Source organism: Centropristis striata, chromosome 16, assembly GCF_030273125.1.
Source record: "Centropristis striata isolate RG_2023a ecotype Rhode Island chromosome 16, C.striata_1.0, whole genome shotgun sequence".
Taxonomy (NCBI): Eukaryota; Metazoa; Chordata; class Actinopteri; order Perciformes; family Serranidae; genus Centropristis; species Centropristis striata.
This window is the reverse complement of record NC_081532.1, coordinates 3547079-3566261: the sequence shown is the minus strand read 5'-3', so window position 1 is coordinate 3566261 and position 19183 is coordinate 3547079. Positions and strand designations below refer to the sequence as shown.

General features: G+C 32.7%; 1 protein-coding gene across 1 annotated transcript in view; it reads left to right on the top strand.

The window, feature by feature from the left end:
• Window positions 1–18576, top strand: part of lclat1 (lysocardiolipin acyltransferase 1) — a 29655-nt gene extending 11079 nt beyond the window's left edge. Inside the window, exons 3-6 of the mRNA XM_059352684.1 lie at window positions 847–1045; window positions 3858–4004; window positions 8623–8739; window positions 13369–18576. Coding sequence (XP_059208667.1) covers window positions 847–1045; window positions 3858–4004; window positions 8623–8739; window positions 13369–13895 — 990 coding nt within the window. The 3' untranslated portion in view covers window positions 13896–18576. The remainder of the gene's footprint in view (window positions 1–846; window positions 1046–3857; window positions 4005–8622; window positions 8740–13368) is intronic.
• The last annotated feature ends 607 nt before the right edge of the window (window positions 18577–19183 follow it).

The following is a 19183-nucleotide window of genomic DNA, read 5'->3' as shown; positions in this document are numbered from 1 at the left end:
TAGACTATTTTGTTGTGTCTTTTTTTTTTAGTTATTTTGTGTCTTTTTTTGTCATTTTGTGTCTTTTTTTCTAGTCATCTTGTGTCTTTTTTCTAGTCATTTTATGTCTTTTCTTGTGTCTTATTTGGTCATTTTGTGTCTGTTGTCTTTTTTTTAGTCATTTTGTCTCTTTTTTTATCATTTTCTCTCGTTTTTTTTGTCATTTTGTGTCTTTTTTTGTCATTTTGTGTCTTTTTTTTGTCATTTTGTGTCTTTTTTTTGTCATTTTGTGTCTTTGTCTCTTTTTTGGTCATTTTTGTGTGCCATTTATGTTTCTAGACCATTTTTAAATAGTGAATTTTCTTTCTACAATGAAAACTACTATTTTTAATTTACATGCAAATAGACTGTTTTGTAGTTTTATTATTTATTATTTTGACACATTTGAACCAAAATCTCCTGGACTTCAGAGGTTTAAACAAAAAGGTAATTAGATAAGCATATAATAATAATAATACTAATAATTAAATAAGGACATAAATCTATGGTCAGTAGGTAAATTATACTCGAAACAATAAAAATTATGATACTATTGCTAGATATAAGAAGAAAATACTTGGTTAGCTTCATGTTTTTTCCAGTGTTTACAGTGACAGTATTATTTATTTATTTTCTTCTCACTCTTGTCTCTTAAATTCACCCTACCACCTTTTTCCTCTTCCCAGTCCATCCTCTCTCCCTCTACATTCTTTTTCAATGATCACTCTTGTCTCCCCTTCATTTTCTACCTCTCTACCTCTCCATTCCCCCTTTTTCTACTTCTTCTTTATCCTCCCTCCATCCCGGTGACTCTGTCCTCCTCCGTAGTCGTTGCTGGAGCTGGTATTTGGTGTGAAGGTGGTGATAACAGGTGATGGTTTCATCCCCGGGGAGCGGAGTGTGATCATCATGAACCACCGGACCCGTCTGGACTGGATGTTCCTCTGGTGCTGCCTGCTCAGGTACAGCTACCTCCGTCTGGAGAAGATCTGCCTCAAGGCTGCCCTGAAGGCTGTTCCTGGCTTTGGTGGGTATACAGTGGCTACATACACACACACACAAACACACACACACACACACACACACACACACTAGGGTTGTCACGATACTAAAATTTTCAACTCGATACCGATACTCGATATGGTATATTGATACCATTTTCGATACCACAAGGATAAAAGCAAAGACCCTTAAAATTTAACAGAAATATTTTTATTAACAAGAAAAATGCAACATGTAAAAATGAATAGAACCACAGGTTAAATATTTATAATAAAAAACAGTTACTGCAACTATGATAACAAGCTTCAGGTCTGAGGTAGTGCATAAAATAAATAAATACAATAACAATCAATACTTTTCATAATGAGTATTGTATCCGGATACAATGTTTTGGTATCGAAACTTTTTTGAGTATTGATACTTTTGACAAACTGAACACACACACACACACACACACACACACACACACACACACTAGGGTTGTCACGATACTAAAATTTTCAACTCGATACCGATACTCAGGAAAATATTCGATACCACAAGGATAAAAACAAAGAAAAATTTAACAGAAATATTGTCAAAATTAACAATATATATTTTTTTCTTTTCTTTTCTTTTAGCAGTCCATTCAGCTGTTACTTTTTTGTTTTTTTCCTGTTTTCCTTATTGCACTACTTTCTTTGTTGTATTCTTTGTTGTATATGGGACAATGGGGTGGGATGGGCGGGTGTGGTGGGGGGAGTTATTGTGTACACTTACAGAATCTGTAACCTGTTTTTTGTTTAATAAGAAATGCCAATAAAAAGATTTTTCAAAAAAATAAATAAAATAACAGAACCACAGGCTAGATAATTATAATAAAAATCAGTTCTGCAAAAAGAAACTGCAACTATGATAACAAGCTTCAGGTCTGAGGAAGTGCAAAAAATAAATAAATACAATAAACAAAAACAATTAGAACAATATTTTGAGGTTGTATGCTGTGCACAATATTAGGAAAGCTTGATAAAGAAATAACAATAACTTAAGTGTTCATTCCTTGGCTAGGTATCGATACTTTTGAAAATGAGTATCGATACTTTTGACAACCCTAACACACACACACACACACACACACAGACTTGCACGCCTCTGCATACCATAATACAATTTATGCATTGCAAGGCACTTCTTTAAAAGCATCGCTACATCATTGCAAAGCAGTTTCCCTTTTAAAAGAAGAGACACACCTGCATCTAAATATAAAAGAGGAACAGGATAATGCAAAGAGAAGTAGAATGGTATGAAAATAATCTGTTATTTTGCCTTCCCTCACTGATATAAATGTACTGGACAAAATAACAGAAATAGTGTCAGTATAACACAACACAATTCAACATTACCACAAAGCACAACCACCAAATGAATTAATTTCTCTTCAAAACAATTTCAATAATAAAAGTTCAACCTTCACAAAGTTTTATTTATTGCAAAACTGTTGTTTTAGACCTTATTAGCCCAGTAAAACCTGCATAGACGATTTTTTATCTTTTTTTGTGCAAGACAGGATGTTTAGGGGTAGATAGTAGGTCAGCAGTAGTTTTCCTGGCTGAGAGCTGGTTCTTTGGCAGAAAATGGGTAATGTGATGTCCAATCACATGCTCAGTTATGGCTCACAAGTTGTTGCAGCAGCTATATTTGGGCTGTTGCCATTTGTTACACTCAAGAACGGACAAAAATCCCCCCATAAAACCTTAAAAAAATCAATGATTTGATTTGGTTTCAAAAACTTTGATTCACACAACAAGAATAGCTGATAACAGTTTAATTTAAGAGCTGATATCTAGACACTTAACATGGTTTTCTTGATAATGATTTTGGTTATTATCAAGAAAACCATGGGACATGGCTAGATATATATATTTGTACAAAAAAAATTACCTTTTGTTTTACCATTACATGAACAGGAAAGCAAGGAGAAAACAAGGGTGATCTAATAATTTTTCCAATTTTCCATGGTTTTCTTGATAATGATTTTGGTTTGGCAAGAAAACCATGGAACATGGCTAGATATCTCATATATATAACATAAAAAAACAAATTAAATCTCATAACAGTTTATTAAATCATTAAAATTACTTCTACCTTGACAAAATTATATTCGGAATTTAACGAGTACTTTTATTTTGTATGTTGTATTCAATATTTCTATTTTTGTATTTATTTATTTTTAAATTCTACTTTTGTATTAATTATTTTTTATATCATTTATTTACTTCTATTTTTGTATGTATTTATTTTTAAATTCTACTTTTGTATTTATTTTCTTCTTTCAATTTTTCATTATTTATTTTTTTTTGTATATGTATATATATATATATATATATATATATATATATATATATACACAAAAAAAATAATAATGAAAAACTGAAAGAAAAAAAATATATATATATGCAAGGAGAAAACAAGGGTGGTCTAATATTTTTTTCCATCACTGTATACTTATACCTGTATATTCCTAGTTTACCAAGGAATACTTAGTGATGAAATAACAATTTTCAGTTATGCCTTAAAATACGTAATGGAGATTTCTGCAAGAATTGCATTTTTTGACACTTGGATTGAGAGCCCTTCTGATCTGGATATTCCATCATTGTGAATATTTCTAGGAAAGCCATAAATCCTCTGAATGCCCTAGGGTTGTTTATTCCAACAACAAAAAAAGAAGTTGAAAGGTTCAGGAACCTGTGTGTAAATGTCCATGTCTGTGTTTCCCTTGATAAAGATGCTGGTGAATCAGTTGAGCATGAGAAGAAAATAAATTCCACATGTAAAGATCTTGTATGTGCTCCTAGGCTGGGCAATGCAGATGGCCTGCTTTGTCTTTATCCAGCGTCGCTGGGAAGCTGACAAGAATCACCTGGAGAACATGCTGGACTACTTCTGTGACATCAGAGAGCCGCTGCAGCTGCTGCTGTTTCCGGAGGGCACCGACCTCACTGGTAAGGAATTAGAAATCAATACAAACGCAGTACTTTTATTTTGAAGGTGGTTTATTTTGACGCACTCGTTATTATTTACCGTTCGTTTTTTACCGTTCCACCTGTTATTTCCTGTCACTACATTTCAAAATAAAAGCACCCGTTTCACACTGGATGGGGCCTTTTCAAAATAAAAGCATCACAACATTGTAAAACACCTAGAAAATAACATGAAACATGAAAAACAAGCTATAAAATACAAAAACGCCAATAGGAACCTTGCTAAAGGTAATTTACAGTTGTGTTTGAAATAGATGGAAAAGTGATATAGTCTTTGGAGTATTTACTGCTATGTTTGATTTGATTTACTCCACATTAACAGTCTTATTATAACATGTATTCTTATCTGTAGCAGCTGAAAACCAGATAATCTACTGCAGGGACCTCAAACTCAAATTACCTGGAGGCCGCTGGAGGCAGTATCAAAATGACCAAAAAAAGACACAAAATTACAAAAAAAAGACACAAAATTACAAAAAAAAGACACAAAATTACAAAAAAAAGACACAAAATTACAAAAAAAGACACAAAATGACAGAAAAAAACTAAATTACTTTAAAAAGACGCAAAATGACAAAAAAGACACAAAATGACAAAAAATACACAGAATTACCAAAAAAGACACAATTATTAAAAAAAGACACAAAATGACCAAAAAAAGACACAAAATGACAGAAAAAAACTAAATTACTTAAAAAAGAAACAGAATGACCAAAAAAAGACACAAAATTATTTAAAAAAAAAGACATAAAATTATACAAAAAAGAGAAAATTACCAAAAAAAGACACAAAATCACCAAAAAAATGAATTAAAGGGACCACACACAACACGGTAAAGTGCCATTCATATAAAACTCACATTTAACTTTCATATCAAGGTGGGGGCCACAAAATATCGTCACAAGGGCCGAAATTGGCCCACGGGCCGCAAGTTTGAAACCCGTGATCTACTGTATTTTATAAAGCGAGAGAGTTTTGCTCTGGCCCCTGCAACCTTCATGCTACTGGTCATGTGGCCCCTTGGGAAAATGAATTGCCCAGCCCTGCAACAGTCCATCCATTCATGGGACAATTTGTCCACATTTGAGTTGTTATTGTGAGATTATGTCACCCACCGAGCGGTTTCTGGACACCTGTCTCTGCACTGACACTGTTATACAAACACAATTTCCCAACACAAGTGATCAGGCAGAACACAATCCCTCCTCACACACCCCACACAGTCATTTCTGCAGGAATGCTCTGATGTTTCAGTCGGAGCAACAGCGACACCACGGTCTAAAGCCCTCTCAGAGCAGGGCTAAGCCAATCAAAGAGCCGAGTAGCTTTACCCAGAGAGGCTTAACTTCTCTTTACATATCATGATGTCATGAGGGGCCCAGGCAAGTTACATCATAATTGGCCGGCAGATTTAGGTCTTCATAGGCCGTTTCACTTTTGGTGTTACGTTTGCGCCTGTGTGTGTCTACATGCACACTCACGTCTACATTTAAGCCTCTTAACCCTTACGGCTTAATTTGACGCAAACGGGGATATATAGAGCATGTTCCAGCGGAAGTGGTCCTGTTCTTTTACTCTTGGCACACATCCAGAGCTGCATCTACAGGATCAGGTCCCAAGTGCACTTAAGCCCCTCTAAACATTTCCATGACCACTTCTGAGGCCTGTAAAGCTAAAGTGTGAATTGAATGCAGGATTGTATAAGAATGACAGGTCACAGGTTCGCCTGTGACGGTGCCTTTTCAAAATAAAAGCATCACAACATTGTAAAACACCTAGAATAGTGCCTAGAATAGAACCTAGTATCAAAATGACCAAAAAAAGACACAAAATTACTAATAAAAGACACAAAATGACCCAAAAAAAAGACACAAAATTACTAATAAAAGACACAAAATGACAAAAAAAGGACACAAAATGACAAAAAAAGACACAAAATGACTGAAAAAATACTAAATTACTTTAAAAAGACACAAAATGACAAAAAAAGACACAAAATTACTAATAAAAGACGCAAAATGACCACAAAAAAGACACAAAATGACAAAAAAAGACACAAAATGACAAAAAAAAAGACACAAAATGACTGAAAAAATACTAAGTTACTTTAAAAAGACACAAAATGACAAAAAAAAGACACAAAATGACTGAAATGACCTTCTGAAGCCTGTAAAGCTAAAGTGTGAATTGAATGCAGGATTGTATAAGAATGACAGGTCACAGCTTCGCCCCCCTGTGAGAACAGAGGCCTCATCCAAGGTTATTATATTAACGAAAACTAACGAAATAACAAAAACTAGAATTGAAAAAACATTTTCGTTAACTGAAATAAAAATAAAAACTAGAGTTTAAAAAAAAAAAAACGGTAAGTAACTAAAACTGTATTGTGAGGTTACAAAACTAACTAAAACTAACTAAAATTAAAGTGAAAATGTCCTTAGTTTTCGTTTTTGTCAACTTTTTTCATTCATAATTCAGTGTTTCTATTAGAACATGCAACACATGGTAAATATGTTTACTGAGACTGGGATGTCTACACTCGAAAAACAAAATTCAAAACACCCAGAACTGTAAGAGTTAATAACCTTATTGGGGCTGAGATGAATAAACCAAAGGAAATAAAGGAAACATTTATTATGACCTCTTTGAATCTGGCACCCAACACATATATAATACTAATAATAATAATAGCCCATTACAAAATAACTAAAACTAAGCATTTTCAAAAAATGAAAACTAAACTAAAACTGGAAAACTCACTCTAAAAACTAACTAAAACTAACTGAATTTGAAAACAAAAATTCACAACGAAATTAAAACTAAAACTAATGAAAAATCCCAAACTATTCTAATCTTGGCCTCATCAACAGCCTGACCAGAGTCCTTTTGTCCTACAAAATCTACTCGTTGCATAATAAGACTAATGGGTCATGATATAGTTTACATGTTCCTGCAACAGGTTCCTGCAGGAATGTTGGTTAATAAACAACATTTCTCCAGTGTTTATGTCCCCATGTGGTTCTTACAAATGTGTAAGCGTTTGTCACCGCTGGATGTATTTCATGAATGTGGCCATTTCCTGTTACCTCATAACTACATTCACAGCTAACACACACCAAGGAAAAACATTATTATGCCTTGGAATAAAAAGCTACTCATTTTAACACAGATTACTACTAATAATGCTTCACTCTACATTACGAGTATCGTGCAGTTATATACAGTTATGGAAAAAATGATTAGACCACCCTTGTTTTCTTTGCTTTCTTGTTCATTTTAATATCTGGTATAACTAAAGGTACATTTGTTTGTACAAATATAATGATAACAACAACAATAGCTCATAAGATTTTAATTTAAGTGCTGATATCTGGACATTTTCCATGGTTTTATTGATAATGATTTTGGTGAAACATAAAAAACAAATTAAATCATGATTTAAATTAAAGTTGTATTTATTGCAAAACTGTTGTTTTAGACCTTATTAGCCCAGTGAAACCTGCATAGACGATTTTTTTAAATCTTTTTTTGTGCAAGACAGGATCTTTAGGGGTAGATAGTAGGTCAGCAGTAGTTTTCCTGGCTGAGAGCTGGTTCTTTGGCAGAAAATGGGTAATGTGATGTCCAATCACATGCTCAGTTATGGCTCACAAGTTGTTGCAGCAGCTATATTTGGGCTGTTGCCATTTGTTACACTCAAGAATAGACAAAAATCCCCCCATAAAACCTTAAAAAAATCAATGATTTGATTTGGTTTCAAAAACTTTGATTCACACAACAAGAACAGCTGATAAGAGTTTAATTTAAGAGCTGATATCTAGACACTTAACATGGTTTTCTTGATAATTATTTTGGTTATTATCAAGAACATGGCTAGATATCTCATATATATAACATAAAAAAACAAATTAAATCTCATAACAGTTTATTAAGTCATTAAAATTACTTCTACCTTGACAAAATTAATCAATAATAAAAATCCAATATTATATTTGGAATTTAACTATTACTTTTATTTTGTATGTATGTGCACTTAAATATTTCTAGTTTTGTATTTATTTATTTTAAATTCTACTTTTGTATTAATTATTTTTTTATATTATTAATTTAATATTTATTCTACTTTTGTATTTATTTATTTATTTTTATACTATATTTTTGTGTTTATTTTCTTATTTTTTTCTTTCAATTTTTCATTATTTATTTATTGTAGATATATATATCTACATATCTTATTTTTTGTAGATGTGAATATATATATCTACAAAAAAATAAAAATAATGAAAAATTGAAAGAAAAAAAAATATATGTATGCAAAGAGAAAACAAGGGTGGACTAATATTTTCTCCATGACTGTATACTTATACCTGTATATTCCTAGTTTACCAAGTAATACTTAGTGATGAAATAACAATTTTCCGTTGTGCCTTTAAATAAGTAAACAATTACTGTATCTGAATATAATACATTTATACCCATAGTTGATGTCTCTTCAATCAGAACTATTTCCACATGCAGCATATTTACCATGATTAACACCTTGTAATATGTTGATTGAAGTTGTTTGTGTTTGTTACAGAAAACACACGAGCCAAAAGTGACGTGTTCGCTGCTCAGAACAACCTGCCAAAGTTTGAGTATGTGCTGCATCCCCGCAGCACCGGATTCACCTTCATCGTGGATAGACTACGAAAAGGTGAGTAGTGATCCACGTAAACCGTCTCTGGAATAATTCAATGAACATTAAACATGATTATGATCTGCTCATAATAAAATGTTGTTGTTACTCAGTGCTCAGTGTAGTGATTGATGTTATTTAGACACAAAGACAGTGAGCCTCATGCAAGAACATTTATTTTTTCTGCTCTTAACTTTCTCTTACATGAAGTATTCTGAAACTCACAATTGCTTAAAAGCAGGGGTCTCAAACTCGCGGCCTGCGGGCCAATTGCGGCCCTCGAGACGATATTTTGTGGCCCCCACCTTGATATGAAAGTTTAATGTGAGTTTTATATGAATGGCACTTTACCATGTTGTGTGTGGAAGGTCCCTTTAATTAATTTTTTTGGTAATTTTGTGTCTTTTAAAAAATAATAATTTTGTGTCTTTTTTTTTATAATTTTGTGTCCTTTTTTAAATAATTTTGTGTCTTTTTTCGGTAATTCTGTGTCTTTTTTTTTTTTGGTAATTTTGTGTCTTTTAAAAAATAATAATTTTGTGTCTTTTTTTTTATAATTTTGTGTCCTTTTTTAAATAATTTTGTGTCTTTTTTCGGTAATTCTGTGTCTTTTTTTTGGTAATTTTGTATCTTTTTTTGGTAATTGTGTCTTTTTAAAATAATTTGTTCCTTTTTTAAGTAATTTAGTTTTTTTTTTCTGTCATTTTGTGTCTTTTTTTAGATAATTTTGTGTCTATTGGTAACGCTGTGTATTTTTTGGTCATTTTGTGTCTTTTTTTTTTGTAATTGTGTGTCTTTTTTGGGTCATTTTGATACTGCCTCCAGTGGTCCCCAGGTAATTTGAGTTTGAGACCCCTGCTTTAAAGTAATGAAAATACAGACCATTAGTATATATATATATATATATATATATATATATATATCTCCTAATCTGAGATTAAAATAATCTCTTTTCCAAGAGAGACCTGGCCAAGAAAGCAGCATAAAAAGAGACAAGTTACAACATTTAAACACAGTTATCATAAACAATTAAATACAAATACAGCCATCATAACAACACAGGAGCCTCAGTAGAGACTTATAAGCAAGGTTATTATAGTTAACGAAAACTAACGAAATAACGAAAACTAGAATTGAAAAAACATTTTTGTTAACTGAAATAAAAATAAAAACGAGAGTTCTTTAAAAAACGATAACTAACTGAAACTGTATTTTGTGGTTACGAAACTAACTAAAACTAACTAAAATTATAGTGAAAATGTCCTTCGTTTTCGTCTTTGTCAACTTTTTTCATACGTAAACCTTTTTGGTTGAAATGAAATCTATTTCATCTATCTGGTTTTATGACTTAATAAACTTATTGGGGCAACATTTATTTATTGTGACTTTTTGAATCTGCACCCAACAAATACCACATTACAAAAAAACTAAAACTAACACTAAAACTAATAAAAACTAAACTGAAACTTACACTAAAACTAATAAAAACTAAACTAAAACTAATAAAAACTAAACTAAAACTAAGCATTTTCCCAAAAATAAACTAATTTAAAACTAGCAAACACACTCACCTCATTAAAATTAACTAAACAAAAAATCACAACAAAATTAAAAATTAAAACTATTGACAAATCCCAAACTATTAGCGAATTTCTTTGTCCTTTAGAATAGAATTAAATTCACCGATTGTGATCAATTCAGACAGTAGAGAAACTGCACTGTACAAGAATCTGCTGGACACAAAGCCAAGTCATCATGATGGAAATATTTTATCAGCAAAACCACAAAAAAAAGGGGGAATTACATGTGTTCATGGTGATTGTAGGTAATCAGTGGTGCGGTTTGTCCGACAGCTCATACCTGTTATTGTTCAGACGTATGCTTCATCCTCCTGCAGCCATTACAGCACCCCAGAGACTCTCATGTTTCCCTATGAGCTAATTCTGGCGCTCCTCCAGAGGTCTTAAACACAACCTCTGGCACCGCCGGCTCATCTCCCCACCTCCTCCCCCCACCTCCTCCCCCCACCTCCTCCCCTGGATGCTGAGCATGGCACTAACTCTCCAGGCAGGTGTTGAGAGTCAGTGTGATGTCATCAGACTTAGCTAATTCTCTCCTCCTCCTCCTCCTCCTCCTCCTCTCTGCACCGCTGACTGACAAGCTTTTTTTACATTTTATTATTATTATTTACTTTTGTTTTTATTTTATTTGATATTACCTTTATTTTTATTTATTTATTTAATATTACTTATTAGTCTTTTTTCATACATATATATTTTATCCTGCTTTACTTTTTAATTTATTTATTGTTTTCATCTTTTTATCGAGCTTTTTTACATTTTATTATTATTATTTACTTTTGTTTTGTATTTTATTTGATATTACCTTTATTTATTTATTTATTTAATATGACTTATTAGTCTTTTTTCATACATATTAATTTTATCCTGCTTTACTTTTTAATTTATTTATTGTTTTCATCTTTTTATCGAGCTTTTTTACATTTTATTATTATTATTTACTTTTGTTTTTATTTTATTTGATATTACCTTTATTTTTATTTATTTATTTAATATTACTTATTAGTCTTTTTTCATACATATATATTTTATCCTGCTTTACTTTTTAATTTATTTATTGTTTTCATCTTTTTATCGAGCTTTTTTACATTTTATTGTTATTATTTACTTTTGTTTTTATTTTATTTGATATTACCTTTATTTTTATTTATTTATTTAATATTACTTATTAGTCTTTTTTCATACATATATATTTTATCCTGCTTTACTTTTTAATTTATTTATTGTTTTCATCTTTTTATCGAGCTTTTTTACATTTTATTGTAATTTTTATTTATTTGCTACTATTTATTAGTCTATAATAGTCAATATATATATATATATATATATATATATATATATATATATATATATATATATATATATATATATATATATATATATATGGCATGGCACTAACTCTCCAGGCAGGTGTTGAGAGTCAGTGTGATGTCATCAGACTTAGCTAATTCTCTCCTCCTCCTCCTCCTCCTCCTCTTTCTGCACCGCTGACTGACAAGCTGCGCATGTTGTCTTTGTCCCGGTCCAGCGTGCTCCTCTCAGCTCCTCTCAGCTCTATTTTTACTGTGGTGGAGATGAGCTGAGCTGTAGAGGCGCTGGCAGGTGTCATCCTGTCCGCTTGATATTTCATTCATCTGTGTGTGTGTGAGTGGTGCAGCTCAGTGACGGTAGTCTGCTGGTAGTTTTGACGGCAGCGGGGGGATGACGCTCTAAGCCCCGGGATAATTAGAGGAACATGTGTAATGGAGCTGAGAGCTGGGGTTTAAAAAGGTGCACAGCAGTTCTAATAAGCAGCGTGGAAATGTGGGAAAGGGATCATAAGACTGTGGTGTTTGCAGCTCTGTAGTTTACAGTCAGCTTGGATTGTTGAGGAGTTTTTTAAGAGCAAACTTAAGACTTCTATCTTTTTAATTTGGCTTTTACTTGAACAGTTTTTAAAGATTTTTCTGCTCATGCATGTTAGTGTTACAACATCTTTCATTTATTATTTATTTATTTGCTATTTGTTAGTCTATATATATATATTTTTTTTTTTATCAAGCTCTAACTGTTTATTTGTTTTCATCTTTTTTTATCTAGCTTTTTTTAAACTTTTTATTGGTGTTATTTACTTTTTTATTTTATTTTATGTAATTAATTTCTAACCTGCAACATCCTCTTTATTTATGTGCAATTTATTTGCAATTATTATATATATATATATATATCATTATTCTTCATTATTTTATTTTTATTTTTTATCTTACCTTACTTATTTTTTTTAATGTATTTTATCTAATTAATTTCTAACCTGCTACAACATCCTCTCTATTTTTTTATTTTTTTATTTGCTACTATTTATATATATATATATATATATATATATATATATATATATATATATATATATATATTTATTTATTTATTTATTTATCATGCTCTACTTTTTAATTATTAGCTTTTTTTAACTTTTTATTGGTGTTATTTACTTTTGTTTTTAATTTAATTTTATCTTACCTTACTTTATTTTTTATTTATTTTATCTAATAATTTCTAAGCTGCCTCCAGTGTTTCCTCACTGCTCCACGTTGAGATGGAGCTTCTTCAGTTTGTGCTTTGTTTATAATGAGATGGAAGGTGTTTGCTTGTTTCTATGTTTTATTATTATTATTGTTGGTATTATTATTATTATTATTATTATTATCTCCTTTTTTATGTGAAGCACTTTGTGCTACATTTATCTTGTATGCACTGCAAATTATTTGGTTCTTACCAAGATAAAAAAAAACTTTGATATAGAAGTTTTAGATAATTTATCTTGTTTTAAGAGTTAATTTCTTATTTTAAGTGTTCAACATGCTTATTTCTAGATTTAATAATCTTAATTTAAGAAATCTTGTCAAGGTAAATTATCTGTCCATGCAGCAAGATCATTTCCCTAAAGTCTGATTGATTTTGAATGTTGAAAAAGTTTTTTCCACATTTTTTATACTTTTCCAGTCTTGTCAATGTTACATATGTTTATTAGATGATTGTATCATAAAGTGTTGTTTATTTAATAATTTAAAACTGTCTCCCTGTTCCCTAGGAGACAACCTGGATGCCGTCCATGACATCACGGTGGCGTACCCCAAGAACATCCCCCAGACGGAACGCCACCTCATCCTGGGTCTCTTCCCCCGCGAGATCCACTTCCACGTGCGGCGCTACCCCGTGGCCTCGCTGCCCTCCTCCTCCTCCCACCTGGAGTCCTGGTGTCGGGACCGCTGGGCCGAGAAGGAGATCCGTCTGCGAGACTTCTACTCCGGCCAGCCGCGCGGCTTCGACCGGGACGGCGTGGCCCGCGTGCCGCCCTGCAAGACGGAGCTGAGGGTGTTCCTGATCAAAGGCGCCTCGCTGCTCTACTGGAGCAGCTTCATCGCTCTGTGCTTCACCGGCCTGTGGATGTGGGCTCCCTTCAGGCTCTATTTTATCGTCATGGTGGGCGTGTTCGTGGCCCAGCAGAAGCTGATCGGAGGGCTGGAGCTGCTGGAGTTATCCTGCCATCGCTACTGGAAGTCAATGGCTGCAAACGACGGGGAGAAGAGTAAAGAGCTGGATGGGAAGGTGCAGTGAGGAGACTGGACATAGTGAGGTTCTAACTATGCTCAGCATGGACACTAAGGACTCAGTTGTCTCAGGACTAAGGATCCTTTTGAGGGTCCTAACGGTCCACGCCTTAGAAAAGGGAGTAATGAGTCCACCTCATGCATGGCTTCACCAGAGAGAGATTTATCTTTCTGTTGAGGAAGAAAAGCAGGAATGTTATTTACATTTATTTGTGTTGGATCCAACTAGGGTTGTCACGATACTAAACATTTTCAGCTCGAGACCGATACTCAGGAAAATATTCAATACCGTTTTCGAAGGATAAAAACAAAGACCCCCAAAATTTAACCGAAATATTTTTATTTGCAAGAAAAATGCAACAGAAATGAACAGAAGCACAGGTTAAATATTTAAAGTAAAAAACAGTTGTGCAAAAAGAAACTGCAACTATGATAACAAGCTTCAGATCATCGATACTTTTGAAAATGAGTATTGTATCCGGATACAACGTTTTAGTATCGATACTTTTTTGAGTATCGATACAACCCTACTCGATATCATTTTCGATACCACAAGGATAAAAACAAAGACCCCAAAATTTGACAGAAAAGTGCAACATGTAAAAATGAACAGAACCACAGGTTAAATATTTATAATAAAAAACAGTTGTGCAAAAAGAAACTGCAACTGTGATAGCAAGCTTCAGGTCTGAGGTAGTGCAAAAAATAAATAAATACAATAAACAATAACAATTAGAACAATATTTGTATGCTGTGCACAATATTAGGCAAGCTTGATAAGTCGACTTTTCTCTGTTTCATTCTGGGACTTCAAGAGAGAAAATAACACTTTTCATCGATACTTTTGAAAATGAGTATCGTATCCGGATACAACGTTTAAGTATCAATACTTTTTTGAGCATCGATACTTTTGACAACCCTACTCGATACCATTTTCGATACCACAAGGATAAAAACAAAAAAACCCAAAATTTAAATTTAAAAAATATTTTTTATTAACAAAAAAAATGCAACATGTTGTGCAAAAAGAAACTGCAACTATGATAACAAGCTTCAGGTCTGATGTAGTGCAGAAAATAAATAAATACAATAAACAATAACAATTAGAACAATATTTTGAGGTTGTATGCTGTGCACAATATTAGGCGAGCTTGATAAAAAAAATAATAACTTAAGTGTCCATTCCTTGGCTAGGTATCGATACTTTTGAAAATGAGTATCGTATCCGGATACAACGTTTTAGTATCGATACTTTTTTGAGTGTCGATACTTTTGACAACCCTAGATTCAACACATAAATCGCCACTCGCCCTCCGTATGTCTATATGGACTCTGTTTTTTTAGCTTGCTGTCGGTGCATTTTATCAGCTTATGTTGTTGTTGTTTATTATTGTAGTTGTTTGTTCCGAACCTCAACGTGGACGCGTGTTTCCTGAAACAACGCTGTTAGTATTCGTTCTGCTGTTGCCACGTCTTTGAAACTGGTTTTATTGTATGCTATGTTGCCATTGCTTTTTACATCAGTGTCATAAGTTCTGGAGCAGAGCCATAGTACAGAGCAGCTGTACAGATGATGACTTGACTCTCACCAATATTCAAATCAGCACTGTAGTCGGCTGGATGGATGGGACGAGTTGTATTCATTTTGTTTTGATAAGTAGTCTCTAGCCAGGAAAGAAAAGGGTCGATAAGATTACCAGAGAACTACTAAGGAATATACAGGTATATATGTGTACCATTGTTTACCTTTACTGGGTATAATTACCCTTTTATACAAACTGGGGAGTTGAATTTCCCCAGTAAGTCCTTAGATAGAACTTGTGATGATGTTTATTACTGTATCGGTCTTGAAACGTGTTCGTTATTCTGCCTGTTTGCTCAAAGTAGCTTTTGCACATAAAAGCCAAAGGTGAGAAACGCAGACGTGGTTTTAAAAAAACAAAAAAAAAGCAACCAAACAGAATGTAGTTATGAAAGCGAGAGGTAAATCATCGACTCATCAGGATCAAAGATCTGACCGAGATCTTCCGTCTGGAGGAGCAGATGAGCTTTGTGCCCTTTCAGGGAGTGAAGGGAAGCCTTGTAGAGGCAGGAAGTGGCTGGAAGAATGTCCTGTTGGGACAACACTACCCCTGGGTGTGCAGGGTGGCATGGACCACCAGACTTGGAGTGGAAAACTGGCCATGAACTCAACCTAATCCAAAAAAGCCCTGTAATGCCCACCTCTGCTGGTGTCCCTGTGGGGGAGGACTGGCACTGATGCGCCTGCTAAACTCAATTAGCAAATGACAGCTGAGAAAGCTACTCCAATTGTGCCAAAAAAGGACAGAAATTGAAACGGGATTGGAGTGGCGCTGCGGCTTCAGCCTACACTCTCAGCCACTGACTCTCTCTTTGCCACTCATTTAACAAAAAAAGAAAAAAACATGTTGATTCTGTAAGACGGGAAACATTTTCTAGCACTTTCTGTAACACTGTGCGACCACTTTGACCCGATTTTGTGAGACAACTGAAGCATCTTTCTTCTGTTTCTATGAACCTGAAGCTCCTGTAGTTTAAGTGTAAAGGGGCTGATTCCAGTCACTGTGATCCTGCTGTGATAAAGAGACCGTTCACCCTCAAATCAAAAATATATATTTTTCTCATTCCTGTAGCGCTATTTATCATCAAAGATTGTTGTGGTGTGAGTTGCCTTGTGCTGGAGATATCACCAGTAGAAATATACAGTAAAGCTTTATAATAAAGTCCTTAATAACCATTAATTAACTAGTAATAAGGCATTGTTCTCGCTTTAGATCCGGTAGTTGCAAAAAGCATAATTAACTTATAGTTAACTTATAATAGATGAGCAATAAAGTATATGGTAACACTTTACAATAACCATCTAAGTGATGTTTATAGATGGTTTATAAACCAATTATTATTAACCATTTACAAAATTCTATACATATTTAATCTTTAAATGGTTTCAAGCAAGTTCTTAAAGGTGTAAGAATAATTTTGAAATAATTTACATAATTAATATGGTGTTAAAAATGTTATAATTAGTGTAAAGCTATTAGTAAACTAACAATTATGTTTGTTTATGGTAAAGTAATCTATTTGGCATTTATAAATTATAGTTCAACATTATTACATTTTCTATTCACCATTCTAAATGGCCTATATATGGTTTATAAATGATGATTAAACATTAATAAACTATCTGTTTACCATTTATAAATGATGGTTATTGTAAAGTGTTACCAAGTATATTTTAATATCAATAAGCAAACAAAATAAGATTAATAAAGGCATGGCAAAGACATAATGGGTGGGTCATGGGTGTTTGTAATGCCATTATTAATACTTATATAAGCTTATAAACACACAATAATGTTAAGCATCTTGTAAGGACTTACAAGGGCCTTATTACTTGTTAATTAATGGTTATTACGAGGAAATTAATATAAAGCGTTACCGAAATATCTGCCTTCTCTTAGATATAATATTCAGGGTTCGTACGGGTGCTTGAAATCCTTGAAAATGCTCAAATTTAAATGTATTTTCAAGGTTTAAAAATTTTGGATAAAGTGCTTGTAAATGCTTTAAATTCTTACTGTATTTCTCTTGCAATTTGACTGAATATCCATCTATAGACTGTCACGATACTAAAATTTTCAACTCGATACCAATACTCATTAAAATATTAGATACTCGATACTATTTTTCGATACTACAAGGATAAAAACAGACCCCAAAATTTAACAGAAATATTTTTATTAACAAGAAAAATCCAACATGTAAAAATTAACAGAACCACAGGTTAAATATTTATAATAAACAGTTACAGTACAATAAACAGTTGCAAAAAGTGCAAAAAGAAACTGCTCGCTGCTAAAGTGTACGAACCCTGAATAGAACTATATGGCACTTGGTTACACTGTAAAAAAAAATGTTTGTAGAAATTACAGTAAAACTCTGTCAAATTGCATCAGAAATGGGCCGAAAAATTAAACATTGTACATCACTGTAGTAGATACTTTTAATAACTGCGAATACTAGCTTAAAACTTTAAACTCTACTGTCAAAAACTGTAGAAAACACAGTTTTGCTGTAAAAAATATAATTTTTTTTATTAAAATTAATGGAGAAGTACCATAATGACACAATTATCCTAAAAGTAGTGGGATTATTCAGTTATAAATTACAGTTTTTGCAGTTATTTACATTTACATACACTCACTGTATTTCTTTTTTTACAGTGTAGTGGTGCTCAAAGCAGCAAAACGTTTTATTTTCCAGAAATTATGACCAAAAAATCTCTGTTGCCAGCATCTTAAACACTCTGCAACTCACAGCAAAACAATCTAGAATGATAAAAAGAACTAGAGGTAAAAGAAAAAACTATATATTTTTGATTTGGGGGTGACTCGTCCCTTTAACAATTTAAACATCAGCATGTAGTAGTTTACCAAACATGGTACTATATCTGTTATCTGTTCTCTGAACTCTGAACCAGCCAGAATCTCCACTTATTCCTGTCAGCTGTGCTGTTTTCTGTTTCTCATTTTACAATCACTTGCTGATGCTGGACCTCTTAAAGTCACTGTCCTCAGGTAAACAAGAGTCGGTCTCTTACAGGAGGAAATATATGAATATATATATATATAAAAAAATAAATATTACTATATCAACTCATTCACATGTTGTCATTGTTATTTCACTGATCTACTAATTCTGGTTCTAAACTCACTTTCTTTTTTTTAACACATCTTTATTGATTTTTGAACTTCAAAATTCGTACAAAAATATTCTGTTATGTCTTTCAAGTTTTTAAACAACTTCCAACCCTGAACTTGGAGCCATCGGTTTATGAGAATAAAGATACTTTGATCCTTTGGAAAATAAAAAACACAAAAAGCAATATGTACAGTATACCTGAATATTATCTGGTAAAAGTGGACACATAATTGACTGAAATAGATAGGAGAAAGTGAGAGGAAAAAAAAAAGAGAAACATACCTATACTTGGATCAGGGGTCTCAAACTCAAATTACCTGGGGGCCGCTGGAGGCAGTATCAAAATGACCAACAAAGACACAAAATTACTAAAATAAAATAAAAATAAAAAAATGACAGAAAAAAACCTAAATTACTTAAAAAAGACACAAAATGACAAAAAATACACAGAATTACCAAAAAAATACACAAAATGATTTTAAAAAAAGACACAAAATTATTTAAAAAAGACACAAAATTATAAAAAAAGACTAAATTACCAAAAAAGACACAAAATTATAAAAAAAGACACAA